The sequence below is a fragment of the Danio rerio genome, chromosome 25, assembly GCF_049306965.1.
Source record: "Danio rerio strain Tuebingen ecotype United States chromosome 25, GRCz12tu, whole genome shotgun sequence".
NCBI classification, from domain to species: Eukaryota; Metazoa; Chordata; class Actinopteri; order Cypriniformes; family Danionidae; genus Danio; species Danio rerio.
Genome location: NC_133200.1, coordinates 2713631 through 2726916, shown reverse-complemented (window position 1 = coordinate 2726916; position 13286 = coordinate 2713631). Strand labels below are relative to the sequence as shown.

Sequence of the window (13286 nt, the reverse complement as noted above, 5' to 3'; positions counted from 1 at the left end):
ATTCATAAAAGCAAAACACGCAGCATTCAGCAGGTACATTTATAAGCTACTCCCAAAATACATGCAAGTAAGCGGCTGGTGAACTTAGAGAAGCGTAGATTCAACTTTATAGTTACTTTCCCTATGTGTAATGTGTATCTGACATGAATAAAACACATCAGCAAATTATATTTGAATGGATTGTTAGACTTCCTTGTGTGTTTTACAAACTCTAAATGTCTTGTTTTACTAGTACTTGTGTGTATTTACATATCTAAAGCATAAGTGACGTATTAGATGATTAAAACGCTGCGTAATTGTGATACTATGACACGTCTTTCAGCAGAGTTAAGTTGGTTTTGTTTTCGAAAAGAAAAAACAGAAAAAGAAGCAGCATTTTTCCGACGGTCCCTTACTGAGAGCTCTCCTCAGCGCATGCTCTCTGGCTCAGCGCATATTGCGACTGCTTAAACGGAGCAGTGCTCGTAATATCGAGCAAAAAACAAAAAAAAGGCAGCTGTGGAACATAACCTGCTTTGTCTTTTTGTAGGAAACACAGTTTAGATCTTATGATGCTGCGTTCACACCAGACGCAGAATGCGCGTCAAGCGCGAGTGATTTACATGTTAAGTCAATGCAAACGCGCGAATAGACATCCTGCGGTGCGATACGCGCAAATGGCGCGGTGCGAATGCCGTGATATGTACGAATGGCGTGGCGCGAATTAAGCGTTTTGCGCGTTTGATGCGCGTTTCGCGTGAATCACTCAAATTCGAAAATCTGAACTTCAGCGGACATTCACGCCGCGTTAACCAATCAGGAGCTTGCTCTTGTGGGGGCTTGACTGTGACGTATCGCCTGTTGTCGGTGTCCCGGGGGAAATCCTCCAGCAGACACAGACAAGAAGTTCATCAAACTGGGCTGGGCTCAGTCAGAAGCACCGCTGAAAACCTCCATCAGCCAGGTTCAGTTTCTGGAGGAGTTTATGAGCTTAAAGAGCTGGATGCACCTCTGAAAAGTTGTAGTGGACTCAGACACGGCTCTAAATGTATCGACGCTGTTTATCATCCTTCATAAAGCACATAAACACTGTTATTTTCTACATAAAATCCATGTTAGCCTTTTAGCTATGAAGCTAGAGTCACGGGGCAGACAGAAGCCCTGCCCATCACGCGAATCCGCGTCTGTTCTGAAGTGAATTTGACACACGAATGAAGCGGATTTCACGCGCGAATGAAGCGAGTAAACTCAAATGTTCATGCGGCAATTTACGTGCGAATAGCGCGATTTATCCACGAGTTCCGCGTCTGGTGTGAACACAGCATTAGGGTAAGAGTTTTTTGTTTTAATGCCGTCTATCACTGAATGTGTCAGGAATACCAAAAACAAAACCAGCTAAACCCCGCTGTCTTTCCCTGGCTCAGCGCCAGACACAAAGAAACCAGCACCAGGTACTTTTCGGTTCTCAATTCAAAACGGAACAAAAGTAGAATTGTGTAGTGATTCTTCCGCATCATCCCTGTCTTTTTGAGGCGCTGAACTCTGTATCAGTGCACGAGAAATGGAGAGGGGCCGTGTTTTCTCCACTCCGCACTGAACTAAAGTGTTCTTTTTTTTAATCAAACGTCTCCGTGTCGCGGGACACAACGAATCGATAATGAAATTCGTTGCCAACGCTTTTAGTAATAAATTTTTATCGATTTAATCGATTCGTTGTTGCAGCCCTTACCTCTATACTGCAAACTATATCGCGAGTTTCACAGATTTTTATCCCATTATTGAGTCTATTTATTTACTTATGTAAATGTGCGTAAATTATATTTATTCAATTTTGATATTATTTTCAGTATTAATTATTGAATAATATTCAAAGGCTTCAATGATTTATGCACAATTTGTAAACAGTTTTGGTAGATATAAGACTATAAAAACATGGTTTTAATTGAACTAGCATAGTAAACCTTCAATAAAAGTTTATAAGTTATTTTTTATTTCGCAGAATAAGTTTTAGCTACAGTACCCTAAAAAACATTTCGTATTAATCTGCTGGTTTTATTTCAATATTCTGCACAGACATATGTCACGCATTCCTATATAGTACCTAATTAATACTCAACGAATCACTAATTAACACATGCACTTGTCGCCACCTACTGGCCCAAGAAGACTCCAGCACCAAATCCTCCCACCTGTGTATGAACTCGTGTCCGCTCATGATGTTTCCCAGCTGGTCTGTTCCTCCGAGCTGGATCCTGCATCCGTGCAGCTGATGGAGCTGGTAGAAGTCGAACGCCTGGAAGAGCTGATAGGAGAACTCTGTGAAGCTCATGCCCTCCGCGCTCTTTAGCCGTGTCTGGACGCTGTGTCTGCTGAGCATCGTGCCCATTCGAAAACTCCTGCCCACCTCTGAGAAAAACTCCAGCAGGTCATAGTCTTTATACCAGCTGCGGTTGTTGAGCACTGTGAGCCGGCCGAGCCTGTTGACAGTGATGGGAGAAACCAAGATTTTTATCACTTCAAACAATTGAACCATAAACAATGATAAAGTCCTCATGCTGCAGGAATTAGGAGGTGTGCTGAAGGTGCAACTGTTGTGCAGTGAAGGGTTTGCATCTTTAATAATCTACGACAGTTTGCGTTCCCTGAACAGTAAGAATGATCAATAAATCCATATAAAACTGTCTCTAAAAAGTCTCATCTCGTCTTCAGTTTTGGGACTGCACTGACACAAAAGATAATTTTCGAAGCTTTATGAAGCAGTGCTTTGAAAGCATCCGTCACTACCTGCTGGAGTCCGGGCAGAAGTACAGCTCGTGGTGGGTGAAGATCCGGTGGAGACTCTCCAGAATCCCGCGGGCGTTCTCCTGCACCGCGGCCGGGGACAGGCGCTCTCTCTCGGTCTGCCTCCCGCTCGGGTCGCCGATCTGCGCCGTGGCTCCGCCGAGCAGCGCGATGATGTGATGCCCCGCGGATCGAAAGTGCAGCAGGCCGATGATGGCGAGCAGGTTTCCAGCGTGCAGGCTGTCGGCGGTGGGGTCGAAGCCGCAGTATATCGACTGCGGACCGGAGCGCAGGAGATCCGGGATTTCGGCTTGAGCCGCGACCTCCGGGAAAGAGTCCTTCAGGAGACCCCGGTTATGGAGAGAGGAGAGGAGGCTGCTGGTTTTGGATGCGGAGGAGTGAAATAATAATTTACAATACGACGTTTTTCTGAGGATGAAATGTGACTTTACTCTGCAGCATGACCGGGCTATGGACGCAGCCATGTTGGATGGGAGGTTTGGCGGATGTTTGCGTCACCACGTGGACAGATGGGGGAGTGTGGGAAAAAAAACATTCATTTACTTTTAAATAGTTCTACAAATAATTACATTAAACTTTGATATAATCAGTATCGTAAAATAATATGTGAAATATTATAATCAAATAAACAATTATGCAAACATTTACTGAGATGTTTCACAGAAGTTACGTGACTTGTTTATCTTTGTCATGGACACTTTAATTCGTTTTTTAAATGTAAAATTAAAAAATTAAGTTCATAATTTATACATTATAATAGTTCTATTTTATTGTAAATACAGATTGTTATATTAAACATTAATTAATTACGGTTTATTTGTGCAAATAAAAAATGTTTTTCCAGATTATAAGAACTATTTATTTTATTAATATTCTTCATGAGTTTAATTATTCATTTATTGTTTTTTAGCCAACAGTACATTTAGAAAATGTAAACAAAAATATATACATTTATAATGTTATCCAATTTATAATTTTATAAATAACTAAAGGCATATTAATTTAATATTATTAAATACAATATTTTTTTATAGTTTATCATCAACTTTTCTACATCATATACTTGTTCATGTTGTATACATGTAAAATGTAAAAAAAAAAAAAAAAAGAGAGAGAAAGAGAAAAGTCGCATGGAGGACCAAAAGCATCAATCTTCCACTTAATCACATTAATATCCCAATAACTTTCTGTCTTCACATCTGCATTCATACATTAGAAAAGTGAAGACGTTTAAATATGTGTGTTTGTTGAATGGTCACCGAGCCAACAAATGACCTTCGAGTGAGGCTACCACGTGATGGCGCTAAACTTTCTTTCTGAGAGTAATTTACAATATAATATGACTTAATAAAAATAAATGGTTAAATATTCAAAAATTATCACATAATTTAAAAAAAAGCGGAAAAATAAAAATATTTGTCATCAAATTGCTGTATAAAAATACTACCAACATTGTTTTTCGACTGTAAACCATTGAAGGCGCTATATAACGATTTTCCAAAATTATGTACATTAATTATGTATATTGGATAGCGTTTGAGTTTTATAAAGATGTCTTTTATTTTTTAGACAGGACTAAACACATTTGTCAAACATTACTATGCAAAAATACAACAAAAAACACATTTTTGCAGCAGTATTAGTAACAATCAGCTAGTGAAGTCACAGATCTGTGTAGAACCAGTTTAAAAAAGGATTTATTAGAAATGACAGTGAACTTTACTGTGACCTGAGCTAAAGAGACTAACAAGACAGAGACGTTAAAATCCCTTCTAAAGTTACATGAAAAACATCAAGCAAGTTAGAAAAGCTAAGCAATCAAACATTTCAATTGAACAAGAAACAAAAATAACGTAGTACTTTATATTTGCACAATCAGCACATATTACAAAACTTTCCTTTTCTTCAACTTGGGAATATTGTGAACTTGAATAGTTTTTAATAACACTTGATTACTTGGAAATCAACAATATTTTGCTCTGAGTTTCGTTCACCCGTGCCATAATAAACCGAAAGTTTTACAGTTTCTCAATATGGATCCAAAAGGCACCAAATGTGACACATCAGAAAAACATACTAACATAACTATACATTTTGCAAGATAAAATGCTTTGACTTTCCATTTTAAGTGTGACAAAAGCAACGTGTTCACACCAAGAATTAGGCCTATAAGTCACAACTAACGCACTGTAACATGTTTTGAAGAAATAAATTACTCAAAAATAACAACTCATTCACTTACCCTGCGTTGTTCTAATGCTGTACTGCCTTTATTTCTTACCAAATAAATTCCCAAATAAAGTCTTTCGTTTCCTTCCTATAATAGTGGATAAAATAATCTTAAAAATGACCAGAAATACAAAATATTTTTATTCCACACGTGTCATATTGAATATCCTGCTGTTATACAATGGGATATGACGAAAAACCCGAAATCTAATGTATTATTGAACGAAAATCTAGAGCTTAACCGTTGTGTTTATGCCTTCTGCCGATTTAAATATTCGCGGTCTTTTAGGGCAGGGCTGATTCTGATTGGTTGTCAGTTTAAATCGTTGGAGTGATTCTAACGGTCTTAATTTTTTTTTATCGTCGGCTTAGTTGTGAATAATGCTAACGTATAACAATCAGGGTATGACGGGCTTTAAGCAAATACTTTATAAATATATGTGATGGGCTTTAAGCAGTTTATAAAAGCAAGGTGAAAGTGAATGAGGTGGATGAATACAGCACACTTTGATGGGATTTAAGTCAAGTCTAACCACTAAGGTAAGCACAATATAAAATAAAACACCATCGTGGCGTTTTTCTTTTATTATTTAAGCAAATATGATTGTAAAAAAATATTTGTTGTACTCTCACATTCATTGTGGTTTAAGTTTACCCAACTATGACGACCCGGAAATAAGAAAAGGGTATTATTTAATGAAAATGTCGAGCTTAACTGTTGTGTTGTTTTGTCATCTACCTATTTAAATATTCACACTCATTTATGGCAGGGCTGACTCTGATTGGTTGTCCATTTAAATCGTTGGAGTGGTTTTAACGGTCTCCATTCTTTATCGCCGGTTTAGTTGTGAACAATGCTAATGTAAAACTATCATGGTATGATGGGCTTTAAGCAAACATTTCATAAATATTTTATATGGTGTGATGGGCTTTAAGCAGTCTATAAATGCAAGGTGAAAGTAATTGCGGTGGATGAATACAGCACACTCTGATGGGATTTTTAAGTCAAGTCTAACCACTAAGGTAAGCACAATATAAAATAAAACACCATTGTGGTGTTTTTCTTTTACTATTTAAGCAAATATGATTGTAAAAAAATATTTGTTGTACTCTCACATTCATTGTGGTTTACGTTTACCCAACTATGATGACCTGGAAATATGAAAAGGGTCTATTATTTAGTGATAATGTCAAGCTTAACCCGTGTGTTATTTTGTCATCTACCTATTTAAAGATTCGGGCTGTCTTTATATAGGGCTGATTCTGATTGGTTGTCAGTTTAAATCGTTTGCTGTTTACATTCTTTATCGTAGGTTTAGTTGTGAACTTTGCTAACGTATATAAAATTACCATGGTGTGATGGGCTTTAAGCAAACATTTTATAAATGCAAAGGGAAATTAACAAGGTGGATAAACTAACAAACATTCTGATGGGATTTAAGTCAAGTTAAACCACCGCATGATATAATAATTAGACACAAAAAAACGATGTACAATGCACACAAAACGTGTTTTACTGCATTTACTAATGTCCTGACAGTATGGGAGTGCATCTCAATGGTGATAATAAAAGAAAAGCTGGCTAGATTTACAAAACCATTTGGCTTGACTTGCTTCACAGGCAGTTCAATGATTTCTATATCAGTACCTCCAATGTTTACCTGAGACCTCATCAGGGATCACAGTACAGTATATTAGGTGAGGACCAAACATCAATAAAATGATCATAAGCATTAGATTGGTCGACATGGTTCAGACGTTTCCGACATCTTGCTTTATGGCAAAACGATCACTCAAGAACATTAATGATTCAATGTAATGTATCCACATGTTCCATCTGAGGTCGAAATGTGCAGGTCCTCACGCTTGTAGGAATTAAAAAGGAATGTGGAAATTGCGACATGAATTTCCATGCAAGTGTCGTTCGATGACAAATCTTCCTCTGTATTTACATTACATTGCATAAAACCTGTATTTCACAACATTTGATATATATTAATAAAGATACCTTTGCTTTAGTATAAAAAGATAAATTTCAATCAACAACAAGATCATAATCTCGGTAGTGCATAATACCTAGATGCATACAATATTAAAAAGCATTAATGATAAAGTCAAAAACATACCGCAGTCTAGCATCAACTATTTACAGGGTTACAAATCTCCACATTTCCAGTTACCAAAGATAATTGTACAGTTTAAGTGTATCCCTTTGCAGGAAAACGGGCGGAGGATTTGTGCAGGCTCATGGATACAGTTTGCATGACTCAGTACTGCTCATTTTGACAACAATTTGCAGGATGATAGCTTGTTTCAACTTAAATTATATATAAAAAAATATTGTATCTCACAATTCTCAATTGCGTTCTTATATCTTTGAGTTTAAATTTCACAATTCAGATGTTTCTCCTAGATATTAGCATAGCTATTTCCACAAATTTAACCTTTGTTTGCATTTATGTTGTAATTCTAAAATAGAATGTTAGAGCTGTAAAATATAAACTTAAAACTGTGAATAACAGTCAGAATTGCCAGCCTAATCTCATGAGGAAACATTACTTTACGTTTTGTCCAACACAGTCTCACGGCAATTCGTACCTTTTTGATTTAGTGGCTAATTCGTATGAATTCGTAGAATCTAATTCGTACAATTTAGTATGATTTGCTCATCCCCCAATGATGATTGGGTTTAGAGGTGGGGTTGGGTGCCAAGCCTCCTTTTTAAAATCGTACAATTTCGTACAACTGAACTCGTATGAATTCGTACGAATTAGCCACTAAACTGGCAAAACGTAAAATACTTACGTTTTCTCGAGAGATCAGGCTGGTTTTGTCAGTTTAGTGGCTAATTTATGAATTCTAACGAGTTCTGTTCAACGAAAATCTATGATTTTAAAAAGGAGGCGTGGCGCCAAACCCCACCCCTAAATCCAACCGTCATTGGGGGATGAGCAAATCATACTAAATTGTACAAATGAGATTGTACGAATTCATACGTATTACTCAATCAGAAAGTAACGAATTGCAGTGAGATTGTGCTGAAAATCCTGCAACCTAGCATTAAATTTTTATTGTAAGATCAAAATTATTTACTATTTTTATTTTTTTGTTGCAGAAAAAAATGTTGTATAGAAAGTCGCTCACTTTAGAAAATTCCAATTTTTTGGTTGCTGTCGACGAACCGAATGAGTTATAAATCTAAGTGGTAACAAATAGCAATCAATGACCTCCAGCAGTTAAATAAATGTATGAATGTGTTTTAAAACGAAATACCTCAAAACATCGCTTAACTAGTTCGCAATTCAAGATGGCTCTATATTAGATTATACAGACTTTTCGTGCAATTAATTTAGCATTCTGAACTGATAAGAGACAATTACAGCTATATCACTGCTTACAACTTCAGAATAGTCAAGCTAGTGACCAAAAACATTCACAAAAAAATCCTACAAATGTTGTGTTTCCGCGAATCCAACTTGTAACCGGAAATTTAAACGCACACGGCTCTTATCTTATTAACAAGAAGCGATTTTTGCAATATTAAACACAATGTGTAGCCAAATGAATGCATGATCGGCTAAATTTTGCAAGCAAAATTCTTTTCGAGGAGTTATTTCAATTAAATTTGAATGTTAAAAATGTCCCAGAGCACATTTATTTGGGCAAATTTGTCAATTTGACCAAGAGCATTGGACTCTTTCAGGGTAAAAGTAGCGATTATTGATTAATTGATGCTAAAGCATTTATGCAAAAAATTCCAGGGCAGAAGAATAGAAACAAAATACATTCTCAAAAAATGTTAAAATGTTTTAAAACTTATTTCTACTTCCAGTTTTTGCAATGCGATGCGCAAGAAAATACACAAAAGCCATGATCAAACATGTCTATCAACTCAAAACAAAAAGTGAACAATCCTTTACGCAACAACGTATTTAAACAGAAATAAGGAATTGCTATTAACAATTCATTTGACATGTATTTGATTGGATTGATCTGACATGTATTTCCACTATTAGCTTGTCTTTCTGGTTTATTTAGTGAAATAAAAATAATTTATAATGAGACATGTTTTTTCCTCTGAAGACGAGGCTCTGCGGTTCTCAGAAAAAGGGCGATGGACTGCTGGAGGATGATCATTAAGAAAATACTGTAAGAATAGGCAAAACTTTAGTCAATAAATCTAATCTGTGTTTGTAAGATCTTTACATTTATCATCAGAATTTAAAATATGAATCCAAATCGAGGGCGGCACGGTGGCTCAGTGGTTAGCACTGTGGCCTCACAGCAAGAAGGTCGCTGGTTCGAGTGCCAGCTGGGTCAGTGTGTGGATGTTCTCCTCGTGTTGGTATGGGTTTCCTCGGGGTGCTCCGGTCTCCCCCACAGTCCAAACACATGTGTTGTAGGGGAATTAATGAACTAAATTGGGCATCCGCTGCGTAAAACATGTCAGAATAGTTGGCTGTTCATTGCGCTGAAAAATAAAGGACTAAGTCGAAGGAAAATGAATGAATGAATCTAAATCTCAGATATATAACTGCATTTAACTGGTGGCCAAGTTTCAACAAAATGTGTAGTTTGCTTGATTATTGCAATCAATTTTTCTCTCAGTGCAGTAAAAACACACTCTGTGCTGAATCTGCATGAAGTATAGCTGCTATAACCGGCTTTGTTTCTTTTCTTTTAACCCTTTCAACACTAGATTTCAGTAAAACAGCACAACGTGTGCTCTGAGCTCTTTCTGAAGGCATCGGTCGTGAGGTATCTTCTTTATATTTGCGCTAAAAAAGGTCAAAATGAACCGAATATGCTGTTTTAATCATGCATGAACTGATAAAGCAATAAATAATTCACGATTTCATGAAAACCTTTGAGCTGGGAAAGAAATGTACAAACTAAAACCTTGCAACAGACTGCAAAGAGATTGAGTTGAGTTCTGCATTCTGACATCATTTCATTCGCGCAGTTATTGATTTAAAAAAGCAGAAAACCTCCATGTTAATGACGTAGCATTACTAAAACATCAGCTTCACTAGTTCACGGTTGGTGGAAGTCACTTCGGTGTTTTCACTGAAAACTGTACACTGTCAGTATTTTAAAAAACGATATTGCTGTTTGAATAAGTTGGATTTTAAGATGTCTATTCACAGTTTCTGGCTTGAGATACCAGTATGCATTATTATCCCCCCCCCCCCCACCACAAAAAAAAAAAAAAAAATACATACAGTTGAAGTCAGAATTATTAGCCCTTCTGAATTATTAGTTGTTCTGTAGACCAGGCATTCCCAAACTTTTCAGCCAGCGACCCTCAAAAAACAAAGCCAGCGTCTCGAGAACCCTACATTCCTCTGAGGTGGTTATAAATACAAAAATGTTGCACACACAACAATAGGCCTATATAAACATGAGCATATTGAAAACACAAAAAAAGTGCAACAGTCTAAGGGCGCTTTCACACCTACACTTTTGTTTCGGAACGTGTCTCGTTTGCCCAGTTAGCGCGGCTCGTTTGGCATATGTGAACAGGGCAATATCGCTCTGTTCCGCGCCAAAGTAATCGCTCCGAGATCGCTTGAATGAGGTGGTCTCGGCTCGATTGAAACGAACCCTGGAGCGGTTGGATTGCAGTGAGAAAGTGATCTGATCCGAGCACGATTATATCACAGTGTTTTATGGATATGTAATAGGCATACGGCTATATGAAGAGAGAATTATGAGTAGGGCGGGAAGTTTCGCGAGTCTCCGGATGCCCGCAAACGAGTGACGATCTCTCGGTAATCTCGCGTCTTCCTCCCAGTCCTCAAATACGCATTGTCGCGCACCCTTCTCACCCCTCCCCACCGCATCTCTCCTCAGACACGTAGCGCGCGCACCCTGTCAATCACCACCAAACCACCACCTCTCCTGACAGTTTAGCGGGACGCTGCAAAATAAACCCTGACAATGACCAATGTAAGGAGAGTTTACTCGCACGTGACTTGTTTTAGCTCTTTTGGTCCGCTCCAAGAGCAAAGAGCAACAATGTAACATTTGTAACCTCTGTTTCAGAACAACTGAATCGATTCACAGGTGTGAAAGCACTCTAAGGCCTAATCCCAATTCTACCCCTTAGTCCTTCCCCTTACCCCTACCCCTTGTTTGGTGCATTTCCGTGAAGGGGTAGGGGTGTCCCAATGCTCTTTAGCTTGAAGGCGTTGGGCTAAGGGGAAGGGGTAGATAGACCTTCGAACAGAGATTTTTCAGGATCACACTCGAAACCAAGGGGTAAGAAAATTTCCCGGACTACACCATCTAGATGACGGAATTCAGGAGATGCACAAATTAGTATTTTTTGTCATTATTAAGAAAAACAAGCACGTTTTAATATAATCATTACTGCGTTCATGTTTTACCATCATGCTAAAAAAAACGCTAAAATAAAAACCGTTAAACTTCGCGATCTATAATCCCTAATAATAACTCCTGTACAGCAGTCCCACAACATTCTGACACTCGAATACCCTGTCAGAAAAGTCTAGAGGCTGGGAATGAGCATTAAACAGTGTCTGCTATAATGTTAATGCTGTTTTCTTGTGTTTATATTGAGGAATATGGCCACTGTCTAAATGCACGGTATAGTTGCGATCTTATAGCCACAGTAGATCATCATGATAACATGATATATGCCTTCAGTGATGTCCTGAAGATTAATACCAAAAATAACACAACTGGAATAACTACAGCAGTCGCTATTGTTGATCTCATATGCATCAAGAGATCGCTATATCATATTTGGTGACGTGTGCAGGTGCAGGTGCTGTCCCTTTTCTAAGGGGTACATTTTAAGCCCTTCCCCTTCACCGTCAGTTTTGAGGGGGAAGGGGAAGGGGTATAAAAATAGAATCGGGATTGAGTCTAACAATCATAAGTTTTAATTTATAGTCATTCATTAATTTGTTGAATTTAATATTAACCTCACCTAAAGAGAATGGTGGACACGGTATTTTCAGCACCATTCTTGTCCATTCTTGGTTTAATTTTGGAGATCGCCTCTCAGAGATCATTCGAAATGTTCTGTATTTATGCCGGTCTTTATTCTTAATGTATTTGATTGCCATAAAGGTGTCAGAAAGTTTAACCTGATGCTATAAAATCAATCTGCTGCTGCTGACGCTGTTGTTAATCTAACGTAAACACATGATCCTATGAAAACAATTATAAGGCTGATGGCTTTTTATTTGCACGTTGTTGCTTTTTGATGTAACTATGAGCTACTATTTTTCATCTTCTGTTGATTATGGATAAAATATGGCTATTCTAATAGTTGAATAAAATTTATTTGACTTTTGGAAATTACCAAGCGCCCCCCTGTCCCGTGAACCCCACTTTGGGAACCACTGCTTAGACAATCAAAAAAAGGGGGCTAATAATATTGACCGAAGAGTTAGGGCTGACGCGATCATCATAGCAGCATCAGCCAATGAAATTAGTCTGTAACTGACTACTGTCGGATGCATTTGCATAAAGCGATCTGATTGGCTTGCGCATCCATTGGTGCTTGAAAAGTTGAGAAATGTTCAACTTCTGCTGTGAGCAATGCCATTAAAGCAGTGCCCACCTACCCACAATTCAGTTCAGCAACGCTTGACGTCATCCATTCAAAGTGTGTGGGAAGATTTGACGCTGATGCCCCATGTGAATGGGGCGTAAAATTTTTTTCCAGAAATTAAAAGCTTCTTTTATTCTAGCTGAAATAAATCAAATAAGACTATCTCCGGAAGAAAAAATATTATAGGAAATACTGTGAGAAATTCCTGAATCTGTTCAGCATCATTTGTGAAATATTTAAGGGCTAATAATTTTTGTCTTCAACTGTATTTCCATTTGAATCGTCTTGAATTTCTCTCTCCAAACAAAGTCAACAACCGCAGAAAATCATCTTTCTGCACGTGTGGTTATTACTCCAGAAATCCGGCCAACAGTGGCTTATATGATGCTCCTTATAAAAGATGGCAGGCCCCTGAGAGAGCAGTGTTTTTCCGGAAATGTGGGTCTTCAGTACATGTCTCTGTAGATCTCCTGCAGCAGCGGATGCAGCGACGTGTCCTCCGTTTTCTTGATCTCCTGTATGAGTTGTGCATGTTCGGTCACCAGCTGACGCAGGTCCACCAGCTTCTGCAGGAGTTTGGGGAACAGAAAGCCGTGATCCGGGTGGTTGCTCTTCAGGTGCAGATGGAGAACGTTAACAATGCTCTCCTGCATTCGCTCGATATGCGGGACGTTCACCAGACCGGGACGAT

The 13286-nt window shown here is 38.1% G+C and overlaps 2 protein-coding genes and 1 long non-coding RNA gene across 8 annotated transcripts in view; 1 reads left to right on the top strand and 2 right to left on the bottom strand.

Moving 5' to 3' along the window:
• yars2 (tyrosyl-tRNA synthetase 2, mitochondrial) overlaps positions 1-5302 on the bottom strand; it is a 15523-nt gene extending 10221 nt beyond the window's left edge. The window contains exons 1-2 of one of the 2 annotated variants that reach the window (XM_073942099.1): positions 5024-5302; positions 2169-2456 (exon numbers count right to left, since the gene is read on the bottom strand). In XM_073942099.1, the coding sequence (XP_073798200.1) occupies positions 2169-2365 (197 nt within the window). In that variant the 5' untranslated portion in view covers positions 2366-2456; positions 5024-5302. Of the gene's footprint in view, positions 1-2168; positions 2457-2763; positions 3286-5023 lie in introns of those variants that run through there. The other variant, NM_001143920.1, reaches the window with a different exon arrangement.
• The window catches only part of pparab (peroxisome proliferator-activated receptor alpha b), a 70592-nt gene continuing 61766 nt past the window's right edge, over positions 4461-13286 (bottom strand). The window contains exons 8-9 of one of the 4 annotated variants that reach the window (XR_012399899.1): positions 12262-13286; positions 4461-7675 (exon numbers count right to left, since the gene is read on the bottom strand). Coding sequence is in view for 2 of the 4 variants with exons in the window: in XM_009297698.5 (XP_009295973.2) it covers positions 13042-13286 (245 nt within the window). In the remaining 2 variants the exon portion in view is untranslated. 4 annotated transcript variants of the gene reach the window in all.
• The window catches only part of LOC141380851 (uncharacterized), a 38183-nt gene continuing 30222 nt past the window's right edge, over positions 5326-13286 (top strand). Inside the window, exons 1-2 of one of the 2 annotated variants that reach the window (XR_012400147.1) lie at positions 5326-5550; positions 9094-9159. This is a non-coding gene — a long non-coding RNA (uncharacterized lncRNA). The remainder of the gene's footprint in view (positions 5551-9093; positions 9160-13286) is intronic. The other variant, XR_012400148.1, reaches the window with a different exon arrangement.